The 14,953-nt window shown below is 51.1% G+C and overlaps 1 protein-coding gene across 2 annotated transcripts in view; it reads right to left on the reverse strand.

Moving 5' to 3' along the window:
* Positions 1-14,953, reverse strand: part of KIAA0232 (KIAA0232 ortholog) — a 48,841-nt gene that overhangs the window by 31,903 nt on the left and 1,985 nt on the right. For both annotated transcript variants that reach the window (XM_077750540.1, XM_077750541.1), the window contains exon 2: positions 36-173. In XM_077750540.1, the coding sequence (XP_077606666.1) occupies positions 36-173 (138 nt within the window). The remainder of the gene's footprint in view (positions 1-35; positions 174-14,953) is intronic.

Here is a 14,953-nt window from a genome sequence, read left to right on the forward strand (position 1 = left end):
TTCTCTTACATATTAGAAATAAAACGGAAACCTACTTCATCAGAAGCGGAGCGAAGACACTGGACGGCAGCCTGTTTTTTCATTTCTTCTAGAGTTAGATCTGAGCACTTTTTCTTACTCTTTCCCCATTTCTTATAAGCTCCTTTTTCCCAGCCCAGGAAGATGTCATTCTCCTAAAATGAGATTAGACAGGGTTCAATGAACAAGACTAAATGACAAGTTTCACACGCCGTTACTTCCCACACGCTCACACATACGTTCCCTGCCACGAATGTTCGACACAGATGGTACACGCTAATAACACACCACAGACCACGGTCAGTCAGAACACTTTACGACAATCCATTCATCTGGCGTCTATTACTGAGATTATCATTACATTATTTATGATCTCAATGAACCTGACCCGACATTCACGGTAAATGCTAATAAACTCAGCTGTTTTTAAATAAATGCAAGTACTGTAGATCATCTAAAATTCAGTATGAATTCCAAACTATACTCACAATTAAATGTCTTCTCTTCTGTGCTTCCCACTCTGAAGCACACTCTAAGTGTTCATATAACTAGGAGATTTTAACATTTAACAGTTAAACGGTTCAGTCCCTGTTTCTTTACCTTATTGTCTAAAAAATAACACATATAAAATATTTTATGTTGGCATTTTAATTTTATGTTTCCCCTTGGTTACATACGCCCGTTATAAAAATCTGAAGAAAAGCTGAATAGCAGGAAGGAAGCAAAACTACCCTCCAGTAAAAACTGGAATAATCTGGACTGCTTCCTTTGGTCTCTTCTGTATGCTTTAAAAATCAGAGATTTGAACTCATGCTATTTGTAGAATATTGTAATTGGACTTCACTTACTGGTCTGTGAGCATTACCCCCATGTTGCCACAAATTCTTTGGCTATATAATATTCCAAGATATAAGTTTATAGCTCTTTCCCTCAACTGGGACTTTAAGCAATCGTTTTAATTGCTTTGCTACTTTGTCTTGCCTTTTAAAAAGCCTTCCATTTGACAAATTATGATTAAAACCAGTAGACAATAAAGGAAAAAAGATTAGAAAGATGGACAACAGCAACATTTTAAAAATTACTCAGAAGACAGGGCCTATGGCAGGTCCTCAGCAAACAGATATGAATATACGAATAAGATGAGGAAAAGAAGGAAAAGCATAGTAAGAATGAACTCAAAAGATTTTAAAAGATCAAATCTTTACACACCATCTACTAACCCAATTTTTACTTTGATCCAATGCATAAAAATCACTTTTATGCCAACAGAGAAGAGTGAGGGGCCAATCCCTCTGTCGACACCCATCATAATTAGCAAGCTTTTACTTAATTTCTTGGGCACGCTTGCAGATCTCATGAACCTGCAAAACATATTTCTGGCTGAGTGGGGTCAGTTCCAAGTCTCCAAGGGAAAATGTGTTTGATGGCCAAGTAGGTCCTATCGGTATATTTCCATTTATCTCGTGTGTTTGGCTGGCCCACACCTGAAACCGGACATTCCCTATCAGTGATATCTTCCAGAGATAGGGCCTGTCCTCTAACAGGAAGATCCGACAGAACCACGCAGACTCCAAGTTTCCAGAGGCAGAGACAGATGCTGTCATTTTCTCTACCGTTCATAGCATATAAAGCAAAGATGGTCAAAAAGTGACTTGTTTAATTATGGAAGAGGGGACTCCTTGTTGTTTGAGCTGCCAAGGCTGGCTCTTTCTCCTTGAGCACGAACATACCTCTCTCCCCAGCAGAGGTAACACCTTCAGAGATGCTAATAAAGTTTTATCAGGCGGACAGAAGGGACTTTCAAAATTCACATGAACAAGTGCTCTTTCTGAAGGGCAGTGTGAGGACACATATCGAGCTTCTCAAACATGGGCATGTACTTTCAACCGAATAATTCTACTTCTGAGAATGTATCCTAACCAAATAAGCACCGTCATGTGCGCGGATTTGGTTGCTGCAACGCTGGTCAGATAGCCATCAATCAAGGCAAACCTGCAAAAAACAACTTCAATGCCACATAAGGAGGACTCCGTTAAGTAAGTTACGGCTCATCCAGGCGATGAGATATAATTGTTATAGAAATTATGAAGCACGTTTCCTGACACAGAAAGCTATTCACAGTGTACATGAGAAAGAGTTTATACCAAAGTACGATCTAATTTTTTTTTGTTAATGCACATGCACACACACACTAATGTGCATTAAAATGTCTCAGAGAAATGAACTAAGAGGTCACTAAGGAGCTTATATCTTGGTGAGTAGGAGGAGGACACTAATTTTATTTTCTGATTTTTCCTGTAATTAGGTCATTCTCCCTTAACAGTCAAAAGCTGTATTTTGGAGGGAGGATGCCTGGGGGACTCAGTTAGGCGCCCTTTGGCTCAGGTCATGATTTCACGGTTCATGAAGTTCAAGCCCCGAGACAGGCTCTATGCTGACAGCTCGGAGCCTGGAGCCTGCTTCCGATTCTGTGTCTCCCTCTCCCTCTCTCTCTGCCCCTCCCCTGCTCACACTCTAAATGGAGAAATGAGAAGAGTTCCAACAGCTCTTCACCTGGAGCAGGTTATCTGGCATTGGCTTCACGTCTCCTGTCTGGCATCCCCAGGTCTGTACGCGAATGTGGACTCACCTCTTCATCCCACAATGACAGCAGGGTCTTCTATAGGGCGCTAGGGAGTGCAGGGCGCTAGGGACTGTAGGGCACTAGGGATTATAAGGGATTGAAGATTGCCTTCAACCCAGTCCCTGCCTGTCAGACGTGCACGGCCTGTTGCCAAACACAGACACAGAAGCGAATGACCGGGGTATGGTTGCTGCCATTACATACGCTATAGGACTCACCTAGGAAGCCTACTTTGCAGCTAAGCAAGGCCTCCTGCAGAAGGAAAGGTCCCCGAAGTGGAGTATTAAAAGAGCAAATGGAAGTTTGGGCTCGAGGAAGGGGAGACACCGGGCAGAAGAAGCAACGTGCTAGAGCAAGGGACCAAGACACAGCAAACTTTCTCTGCAGAGAGCCAGGCAATATTTTCAACGTTACAGGCCAAGAGGCTAACCAAGGATATAATTATAGGTACTTTCACAAAAAGAAGAGTGTCACAATGTTTTATCGAAGGAACTCCAATGATTATTCAGCACGACTTTCTGCTCCCAGCCCTACTAATGAGAAGGACAAACCTCTTTTAGGGAGAAGAGGAGAGATCATTTGCTTATCCAGGGTTCATAGTTAATGTTCCCTGCCATCAAAATCAAATACAAATGTTCATCTGTTAATGCTAATTTTTTAAAACTAACAGTTGCACTGACATATCATTCATATACCACAGAATGTACTCCTTTTTAAAAAAAACAACTTAACATGTATTTATTTTTGAGGAACAAACCATGAGTGAAGGAGAGACAGAGAGGGAAGGAGATGCAGAATCCAAAGCAGGCTCCAGGCTCCGTGCTGTCAGCACAGAGCCCAATGCGGGGCTCAAACCCACGAACAACGAGATCATGACCTGAGCCAAAGTCGGACGTCCAACCAACCGAGCCCCCCAAGTGCCCCCAGAACGTACTCTTCTACAGTGTGGGATTCAGTGGTGCTTAGTAGAATTCACAGTGGTGATTATACAACCTTCACCACTTTTTTTTTTTTTTTTTAAGTAGGATCCACACCCAATATGGAGCCCAATGCGAGGCTTGAACTCACAACTGTGAGATCAAGACCTGATCTGATATCAAGAGTCAGGCATTCAACCGACACAGCCACCCAAGCACTCTTCCCCTATTTCATTTTAGAACCTATTTATCATCCCCAATGAAACTCTGTACCATTAGCGGGGTAGCTACTGACCCCGTCTCTATAGACTGGCCTCTTCCGGGCACTTCATACGCAGGGAAGGGTATGAGGTACCTCCTCTGCGTCTGGCTGCTACACTCAGCGCGAGGTCCCGAAGGCCCGACCCCGTGAGGCACGTGTTATTTGTGCACCTGCTGATGGGCATTCGGCGCGCCTCGCAGTCTGGCTGTCACGACCGTTCACACACAAGCTGCTGTGTGGGCGCAGGCCTTCTCTTCGGATTGTGCAGCTCAGGGTAGCGCCGCTGGGTCACAGGCATCTCTGCGTGCAACCTCCCGAAGCACGGGCAATTTTCAAAGCTGCTCTGTTTCCCACGACTCCGGCAGCGTTTCAGGGCTCCACTTCCCCCACATCGCCACCGACGCTCGTCATTGTCTGGGCTTTATTTTAGCTACCGCGATGGGTGTGAAGTGGTGCCTCATCACAGTTCCCATTTCCCTGATGACTAGAGCATCCTTTTGTGTGCTGACTGGCCATTTGTGTATCTTCTCTGGACAAACGTCTAGTCAAATACTGGCCCATTTTATAATTATCTATTCTGAACACACATCCCTTATTGGAGACAGGATTGGCAAACATTTTCTCCAACTCTATGGTGGTTTTTTTTTCCAACTTTCTCGACGATGTCCACCGAGGCACACTAGTTTCTCACTGTGAGAGAGGCTAAGTGTTGAGGTCTCCGCTGGCTGCCTGTTTTTAGGTGTCAGATCTTAGAAATCATTGCCGACTCCAAGTCATGAAGCCTTACGCCCACGTTTTCTTCCAAGAGCTTAACAGTTTGGGCTTCTGTCATTTAGGTCTAGGAACCGGCTGGAGCTCCCATGCGTACATGTGTGACGTAGGAGCCCGACGCCCCCCTTCTGCGTGTGGCTGTCGTCGCCTCGGCTTGGCTCATTGAAAAGACTCTTCTTTCCCCACAGAATGGCCTTGTTCAAGTATAAGGCACATGAGGAATGCGATTTCATTTCATCCAGCTGCACTTGTGCCGGCACTGAGCCGTCTTGATTCCAGAGCCTTGTAGTGTCTTGGAAATCAGACAGCGAGTCCTCCAACTTTGTTCTTCTTCAAGGTTGTTTGGGCCCTTCTGAGTCCCAATGTCTATATGGGCATTGGATCAGCCTGCCGATTTCTGCAATACAGGCAGTGGGGACTGTGAGAGGGCCGCCCTGAGGGCACACGTTGGCATGCGGGGCTCGGCGTCTTATAACGTGGAGTCTTCTGGTCATGAGCATGGGGGCTCTCTCCATTGGCAAGATCTTCTTTCATTTCTCTCAGTGACGTTTTGCACCTGCAAGCTTTACTCCTAAGCATTTTATCCCCTTTGATAGCACTGTGAATGGAAGCTTCTTAATTTCATCCCTTAGGATTTCCTATATACAAGATTGTTTCGTATATGAAACAGATAGTTTCAGTTCTTCCTTTCCAATCTGGATGTCTTTTCTTTCTCTCACCTAGCTGCCCTGTTGATGCTGATCTAGAACAAGACTTCATGTATTTCATCTTTGAAAAAGGTCTTTTCACACAGATAGTGCCAAATACCGATATTAACCCACAGGCGTGAGTTTGACATGTTACTGCTAGAAAGCATTTATAAAATTGTTAGATTTCTTCTCTTAGTATTTGCCTTTCAGCATGTCATTATACTGCAGATGAGTCACATCCACGTGAAAGGTAGGGAAAAGCTTCTCAATTGAGCAGTTACACAGATTTTAAGATACAGGCATCTCCTCTGCACTGTGTCAGGCGGGAAACCGCGGCTAGGGGGTCTGCAGCGTGACCTTGGACAACACCCTGCCGCAAAGCCAGGTCGGAACAGGGACTCTGCTGGTTTTCACTTCCAGCAGAATCAAAACGTACAAAGCAGCTTCCCATTATCTGTGACTCAGGCAATGTTATTAGTTAGCTGTTAGAATGGCTTCACTGCACTATACATTTTGCAGATAAAAGCGGTTTTGTCTTATAATTTTAGGTTAACTTCATTAAAAAACATTATCAAGTCTGTAGCGAAAGGTACACAAACAGCATAGTAGGTACACTTTTCTTTTTTCTATTATCTTTTTAATGTTTATTTTTAGAGAGACAGAGCGTTGAGTAGGGGAGGGGTAGAGAGAGAGGGAGACACAAAATCCGAAGCAGGCTCCGGGCTCCGAGCTATCAGCACAGAGCCCGTTGTAGGGCTCGAACCCACAAACCGTGAGATCACGACTTGAGTCCAATTCAGATGCTTAACCCGCTGGCCCCCCGGGCACCCCGCAGGTACAGTTTTCTGCATTCTGTTTTTTCCACTTCTATTTGAGAACTCCCTTGCTCCACTTTTTCCCCTGGCTTCACATACTGTGTGACCGTATGAAGACTTATTGAAACGATAGCATTGAGCTAATAATCAGCTTTTAAAAGAGCATGGTATAAAAAAAATGGGTCAAAATATTTCCATCTTATTTACTGTGATATTTTTAGTCTCCTATGCTCTACTCATTCCAAGTCCACTTAGAGACAACGTAAAATACTGGATATGTGCCAAATATTTACTCAATAAAGTCAGTAAAATCAAGCATGATTTTTCAAAGTCGTAATCTTAAAGGCAGAACACAACTGCCAAGCACCCGAAGAAGAGACGGCTGAAGGACTGTCTCAGCATGAAAATCTGTTACCAAGTACTTTTCCAGACGCTGCTGTGAGGTGACATAAGGCTAGAGTTTTGATTGACTTTCCCTTGCTGCCTTCTGTCAAAAAGGAAACCGGGAGCAGGAGGAAGGAAAGGAACACGCCGCCCTGCAGCACAGCTGGGGTGATGACGTCTGCTGGGCACCCACCCCTGCCTCCCACACCTTCCGCTCGGCAGCGCCCTGGAAACCCAAACCACCAAGCGTTTGAATGAGCCGGCGGCCACCCCCATCCTCAGGCCCTAACTGGCTTAATACCAATCGGCAGCGTTTCATCCCTTTGGTCGCAGAGCTCGACTCAGACACAGGCGTGTGACCGATCAGAAACGGGCACCTGACAAGGAGCAGAAGAAGAGCGGGGCTGGGGGGGGGGGGGGGGGGTGTGCAGAACCATGCTCGCTGTGGCTGCCCCCCCACCCCCCGGGGCTGCTGCGAAGCCCAGCTGACGGAGGAGGCCCGAGAGAGGCAGGGCGGGGGCTGTAGGGACTCTGCATCAAACCAGGCTGGGGCCGCCCTGCTTCTGGAAACCTAGTTACAGAGACCTTTCCCCTGTGAGCCAGTTCAGGCCACATTCGTGGTTGCTTGTAAAGAAAATCGGAGGAAAAGAAAATCGGACCCTTGTAAAGGGNTCGTTTCAGTTAACGACGTCTATGTTTTTCCAGTCGGGTCCTGCACCACCAGTGACCGCTCCTCGCCGGCCCGCCACGCCGGCCCGCCCCCCCCAGCTCACCCCGCAGCGCACGTGCCACGCTGCGGGGCGGGCCGTCCAGAGCCACCGTGGCCTCCGGCGTGGCACATCGGGTCCACCGGGGCCGCTGCTCGCCCTGCCCATCCCACCGCCTGCTCCCACCGCTGCCCTGCTCTTCTTGGGCCTCATGACATCAGCCCCATCTTGTTTCTGCGACCCCGCGTGCACTCTCCCTTCCTTCTCCCTCCACCCGCCCAACTGGTCTCACCTCTGCCACCCCCCGCACCCCTGCTCCGCACGCGGTGGCCCAAGCTGGGCACAGCCCTCGGGGGTGTCTGCCGGACCAAGCCCGGTCAGCTCTGTGTTCCCGGTGCTGCCACAGCGTCTGGCACGTCACAAGCATCCGCGTGGTGAGTTAAAAAGTAGAAATGTGCGTTGTAAAAATGCAATGATCTTTATTCAAAACCATTTCTCTATTCCATGAAAAGATTTTAACCCCCCCCCCTAAAATTTTATTATGATATCTTAGAAGTCTGGAGACATGAACTGCACATCCATCATCAGTGCTAACCCCTACTCTGACTTTATTTTCGTGGTACCTACGTGTAAGCTTTATCTGAGCTACATCGATGGAGTAAATGTATGCTGAAACACAGCATAAGCGGTGAGACACCGGGGAGCCCAGGGCGGGTCACACCTCTGGGGCAGTATGTGTAACGAGGACAGCACTGTCACTGGGAACACGGGGACGTGGGCTCTCCCAGGCAGAGAAAGGCCAACCTACTGCCAGTGGGCCACGGGGGCGCATCACTAGCGACCCCCCAAGAATAAAGAACTGTGCCGCCTGCAGAAGTCCTCAGGCCCGTGTCGCAGTCAGTGCTGGGATCATTCCTACCTAATCTCGGGCAAACACAGATAATGCGGTAATACGGCTACATTTCTAGAATGCCGGACTCTGAGCTACAAGAGCTACACCTCAACAAAGAGATTTAAAAGAAGCTGCAACAAAGCTAAGCAAAACGGCCTGGTGCTGGCATAAAGACAAAGACGAGACTGAAGGAACAGAACAGAGAGACCAGAAATAGATGCTCGCAAAAACGAGCAAGTGATTTTCAGCAAGGATGCCACGACTACTGGATGGGGGAGGAGGGGGAAGATGGTCTTTTCAACAAACGGCCCTGGGAAAACTGGATCCCACTTGCAGAGAAGGACAGCGGACCCTACCTCGCACCACACGCGAGGGTTAACCAGAAGTGGCTCGAAGGCCTAAACGTAAGAGCTGCATCTGTAAAATGTTGGAAGAAACACAGGGCAAAGCTTCCCCACAGGAGTTCCGGCGGGGACCTCCCCGCACAGGACACCAAAGGAAAAATAGACAAAATGGACTTCGTGAAAATTTTTAAATTCTGTGCATTAAAAGACTGCTGACAGAGTGAAAAGGCAAAACCCGCGGGAGGGAGAAGGGAGCTGCACACTGTGGGCCCGGTGGGAACACCGGAAACTCAACAACAGGAGAAACACCCCGATTCGAAGCTGGCGGGGGGCCTGGACGGACAGCTCTTCCCAGCAGACACCCAGATGGCCGGGAGCCCCTGAAAAGATGTGCAATGTCACCAACCATCAGGGGGAATGGGAATCAAAACCACAGTGAGACACCCCCTCACCCTGTCAGGACGGCTACTATGGGGGGAAAACCACCAAGAAAGAACAAGAGCGTCAGTGATGCTGTGGAGAAACTGGACCCCGGGCGGTGTCGGTGGGAAGGTAAACGGGAACAGCTGCCGGCAGTTCCTCAAAAGAAGTTAAAACAGAATGAACAGAATCACCATATCACCCAGCATTTCCACCTCCCCGGAGAGTTGAGGGCAGGGCCTCAAAGAGAGGCTGTTTCACGTGCACCGCAGTGTCGTTCACGACACGTACAGCGTGGAGGAGGCGAGCGCCCGCGGAGGGCTGCAGAAGCAAAACCGGCAGTTTCACACGACGGAATATTACTCGGCCTTAAAAAAGGAGGAAACTCCGACACGTCCTGTCCCCTGCATGAGGTCTTTCAGTGCGGAAACAGACGGTAAAACCGGGGCTACCCAGACGATGGAGTATTACTCGACGTCAAAAAGAAGGGAGCTGTCAAACAACAAACAGACCTGGAGGAGGCGCAAATGCCCACCACGAAGTGAAAGGAGCCACACGCTGTGGGATTCCAACCAGACGACATTCCGGACAAGGCAAAACTACGGAGGCCCTGGGGAGGCCAGGGGCTGCCGGGGCTTGGGGGAGAGAGGAATGGACACATGGGGCACAGAGGGCATCTGGGCGGTGACGGCACTCCGCAGGCGGCTATGAGGACAGATACAGGTCAGTCCCCATGCAGCTGTCCAAACCTAGACCATGCTCAACACGGACGGCGAATCCTAACGGAAGCTACGGAATCCAGGTGATTACTCAATGCAGGCTCAGTACCAAACACACCAGTCAGGTGGGAGCAATGGGCACCAGGGAGGCCCTGCACGTGCGGGCAGGGGTGTCCGGGAGATGCCTGTGCCTTCCCATCAGCCTGACTGTGAGCCTGCAACTGCTCTAAGGAAGAGTCTTTAAAAACCAAGGGGGGGGGGCGCCTGGGGGGCTCAGTTACGCATCGGACTCTTGATCTCAGCTCAGGTCTCTTGATCTCACGGTTCGGGAGCCGAGCCCTGCGTCGGGCTCCGTGCTGACAGTGCGGAGCCTGCTTGGGATTCTCTCTCTGCTCCTCCCCCACTCACACACTCTCTTTCTTTCTCTCCCTACCTGGCACCCCACCCCTGCCAAAATAAGTAAATAAACATAAAAAAAAAAGAAAAGGTAACTAGCAACAGGTCAGTTACTATTTAACAATAGTCTAGATTACAGACTATTTGATAATAGTCTCCCGCCCAGACTAACTGGAAAAGCTAGGTAAGATATGACACCACACACCACGCACCACGTGTGCTGAAGCGCTGGAGACCTGCTGCGGCAGCCAGGCCTGGAGGACACGGGGGGGGGGGGGGGGGGGGGGNGGGGGGGGGGGGGGTGGCTGTGCCAGGCAAGGGCCACCATCCCATCTGAGCTTGCCGTCTCTGCCGGGAAATGTCCCGGGGTCCAGGGCAAGACATGGGGGGAAGAGACGGCCCTGTGAGGGGCAGAGAGACCCGCGGAGCCAGGGCGGCCTCTAGGGGCTGCACAGAAAGCACTAGAGACGCAGGTGCCGGGAGGAAGGGCTGGAAAACGGGCCACGCTGCGGGCTTCTCCTCTGGGCACGGGACGCATGCTGCGGCCGTGCAGGGCACACGGGGACGTCTGTGCTGATGGTCGTGTTCTGTTGATCTACCTGGGTGTCATGACATAGATACGACCTTCATGAAAATTCACCCATCGCTACCCTGGTCAGTACGTACTTTATGCCTGGGGAAAAAAAAAAGCTGAAGGAAAACCCCTGTTGGGTTTTTGTGCAGCGTCTACGATGCTCCCTCTCTGGGACCCAGGAAGACCGAGCATCACAAGAGCACCTAGAGCAAGCACTCAGGTTGAGGGACGAGCACGAAGGGACAGCCTCAGAGGAGGTGTTGTTCAAAGATACAAATCCTCGAAGAAATCACGGAGGGTGGATAACAAGCCAAACGCAAATTTCAAACGCAAATCTCGGGGCGCAGCAGGGCCAGGAGCACGGCCCGAAACTGGAGCAGCATTTTGGAAGAAATGTGCGCCTGGGGCACTCGGTCGGGGAGTACCCGGCGCCTGATTTCAGCTCCGGTCAAGACCTCACGGTCTGGAGGACAGAGCCCCATGTCAGTTTCTGCGCGGACAAAGAGGGGCCTACTTGCGATTCTCTCCCTCCCTCCCTCCCTCCCTCTCCTCCCCTGCTTGCTGCTCTCTCGTTCTCTCTCTTAAAATAAAAAAACAAACTTAAAAAACGAGATGAGAGTGCGGCTCTGCACGCAGGTGCTCAGACAGGGCTTCTTTCCGGTGGCTCAGCGCCTGCCCCGCCCCCAGCTCCCTCCAGGGCACCGGCCCCACCAATCCTTAGTCCCTATCAATCCAGGTGCTTGTAGCCCGGCCACCAAAGTCCCCTCAGCCTAGCAGCCGGGTCGAGGATGCGGCCGTGACCAAGTTGGCCTACCAGGACGGAACCCCGCTCTTCCTGCTGGCTGGGGGTCTGCGCTTGCGGTGGGGAGTGAGGCGGACAGGGAGGCTTGAGAAGAAAGGCAACAGAGAAAGCGAGCTTCATGGTGGGACACGGATTCCACGGAAGGCCCTGGGTCCAGCTGCCACAGAGGCCGGCCTGAACCTCTGGACGCTGACAGCGGCTCCCAAATGGACTAGCTGTGTGACCCTGTCTCTCAGCACCTCCACCTCTGGGGCCGGGAGCGCAGGGCCAGAGCGCTGTGATGCGTGGCTGTACGCAGTGTGTGTGTGCTTGTCGTCACTACTGCTTCCGCCGAAGCTGGGCCAAGCTGGCTTTCTGTCATCATCACAGGCCGATGAAGACCTCACCATACCGAGAACGTTAAACCACGAAGACCTAAAAAACGCCGTCATAAATTTTTGGATGATAGTTTTCATTTATTGATGAAGGAAAATTAAGAACATGTGGGGCTCTAAGAATGACATCCTACCTTCTCCAACGACTCTTCCTATTCAAGACAGATCACAGGGAACCTGTGTTGACCATCAGCCCGGCACAACCTTGAGGCTGGAAAAGCAACTCCTGCCTTTAAATTATGGTTTTACTATAGCTTCCCCGTGAGCCAACTGTAAGACTATTAAATGTGTTTTAATAATTTAACTCCAGGGCACCCAGGTGGCTCAGTCGGTTAAGCGTCTGACTTCAGCTCATGTCACGATCTCACGATCCGTGGGTTCGAGCCCTGCTTCAGGCTCTGCGCTGACAGCTCAGAGCCTGAAGCCTGTTTCGGATTCTGTGTCTCTCTGCCCCTCCCCTGCTCATGCTGTCTCCCTCTCTCTCAGAAATAAATTAAAAAAACATTAAAATAATAATTTAACTCCAACTATTTTAAGAGTTAGAGACTTGATGCTCCGAGTTTCCAGCAGTGCACACAGCCACGGCACTCACTTCCACTCTAGAGGGACTCAGGCAAAACTCTCCAGTGAACAAACAGGAATGAACTTCCCCTACTTCTACAAACCACAAGTGCCTTTGCAACAGAGTATTTATGCATTATTCATTCAATAATTATTTGTTATATATGAAAACAAATACACAAAACAGCAAAACTCTTGTAATATAAAAATAGGCACGTGATTTGGATCTGACAGACACGAGTTTAAATCCCGACTGATTGCTGTGAGGCCTTGGGCAGATCACCTAACCTCTCTGAATGTCCATTCCCACAGGAGTGGAGACAGAGAAAAGACGACTTCCCTCCCAGGGGTGGTGTGGGGGCCGACGACAGGAGGCCCGCACACGGAGGGTCCAGCCCAGCCCCCGCCACTCTGTGGCGGCCTCTATGTGGGAGGCCCCGGATCTGAGCAGGTGAAGGCCGCTACGCAACGGAGAGGGATGACGGAGTGAGAAAAACCACTACCCTGTCACCAGCCAAGTACCAGGTGATTCAGGCGGAATCCTCTATGGAAGGAAAACTGCCGGGGTCTCCGAACGGGTCACCTGGTCATTACAGAGCGGAGTGTCCAGCTGTGTGCGGGGGGGACCTGGCAGACGCCCCCACACAAGCTAGCACTGCCACGATGAAACAGACAGCCGTCGTGTCTGTGCCGTGGTGCACGGAAAAGGAAGAAACTCGGTGGCTTACGGAAGGTCACGGCCCCAGACACGCACGTGGACACTACACAGAGGCAAACATCAGACAAACCCAGAGTCAAAGGCTATCCTGCGGAACAAGTGGCCTGTAAGCTTCAACGCTGTGAGCGTGGCGAGACGCAAAGGAAGTCAGTGAACAACTACTACAAAGGGACGATGACAGCGTATCCTAATGCCTCCGTCTTAATTTTCCCGAATTTCCAAACCGTATCGTGGCTGAGAGAAAGCCCAATCGTAAGAAATACATGCTGATTTATTTAGGATAAGAGAGTATCAAAAAGAGGGAAGAGAAATAAAGCAAAAGTGGGAAAATATGATCAACTGGTGACTGAGAGTTCCCTGTCATGTTTTCATTATTCCAATGTTCGAGATTATTTCACAAGAATCAAACATTTTTTAGAAGAGGAAGATCTGACTTCTGCCCTCGAGGATCCTCTACTCTACCGGGAAAGAGAGCACGGCCTAATCACTCTAACGAAGAGCCTGCCAGTAAGAACATCACGTCCGGAAGCAGACAGCGCGGCAACATCAGGAGCGAGCAGAGAGGGCCCCACGGGGCGGGTCAGAACAGCCGTGGATGTTTCCCCCCGAAAATACCACAGGTGAGCTCCGGGTGGTCTGAGAGCGCATCTGCGCGCTCTGGTGGCCATGAGCGAAGGGAGGAAGGAAGAGCAATGAGAAAGAAGAACATGTGGAAATAAGGGGACGGTGGCGCCTCGATGGCAGCCACAGGGCGGGGGGCCGCACGGGGCCGCCGCAGCTGCGGTCGTGGCCCCGCTCCCATCGCAGGCTGGCGCTGAACCGCTCGTCATTCCAGCTCAGTCAAGACCTGGGTCTGACTGGGGCGCCTGGGTGGCTTAGTCGGTTAAGCGTCCGACTTTCGCTTAGGTCATGATCTCACGGTTCGTGGGTTCAAGNGGACAACGGAGACCAAAGTCACGTGAAAACCTTCCCGAGAACTCCGAGCCTCTTCGTGGGCTTGTTTTAACCAACGTCAGGAAAGCTGAGGCGTTAAACGTGGCAGGTAAGGCTAGCGGCTGCGGCAAGGGCCTTAAAACCGGCCACCTTCGAGTCAACATTAGACATAGTCACGGGCTGAGGGGCAAGAAAAGATGGGAGGAAACAGACACCCAAAAGTGGCGTCGTTCGGACCCCAGCGGCGGCGCCGGGCCACACACGTGGGCCCGGACATCAGGAGCTCCGGCCGGTGGGCGGGCAGGACTGAGCAGGCTTGTGAGTCACAGGCGGAGGGCGGGGCCCCTCACCCCTTCCTCCTACCAGGGAGGCTGCCCTCGCCCTGCGCTCGGACTCCCGTTCCGGGGGTACAGTGGGCGCCTCCTCCCCGACTCGCAGAGAGTAACATCCTAACAGCAGGTCTAACTGACCCCCTAGGTCACCCGTTCACACAAGTACCATCTTCGATGTGACCTTCCCCATCGGCACGGCCCCCGGCCCCCGGCCCCACACTGAGGGGAGAAGCGGTTCAGGAGCCCTTATTTCCCTTGGATTCTCCTGGTGACCGCACACAGGCTCTGCTTCCCCAGCCTCCGGCCTCCGCCCCCTAAAGATGAAGCGGAGCTCTGGAAGGAGGATCTTTCGGGCCCCGACAGCTGCCTTGCCCTGCCCCCCAAGTCCTACTAAAAGGGAACCAGAGGCGTCACACACCCGTCTCCTCAGAGAGGTGTTCGGCTGTAATCTTAACAGCAGGCCCGCGCTTCACTTCGCCCTGCGCTACCGCACGCCCTACACGAGCCCCTCGTGCTAAGGAACTTACTGACGTTGACGAAACACTCAAGGCAGATGCTGTTCGCATGCAACCCTAAAAGCACATGATTTCTGAATTAAGAGAAATATCTTCTTGCTCATTTCTGGAAATAAAAATTCTTCCAGGGGCACCGGGGGGGGGGGGGGGGGGGGGGGGGGGGGGGGGGGGGGGGGGGGGGGGGGGG

The sequence above is a fragment of the Crocuta crocuta genome, unplaced genomic scaffold (assembly GCF_008692635.1).
Source record: "Crocuta crocuta isolate KB4526 unplaced genomic scaffold, BGI_CrCroc_1.0 scaffold179, whole genome shotgun sequence".
Classification (NCBI taxonomy): domain Eukaryota; kingdom Metazoa; phylum Chordata; class Mammalia; order Carnivora; family Hyaenidae; genus Crocuta; species Crocuta crocuta.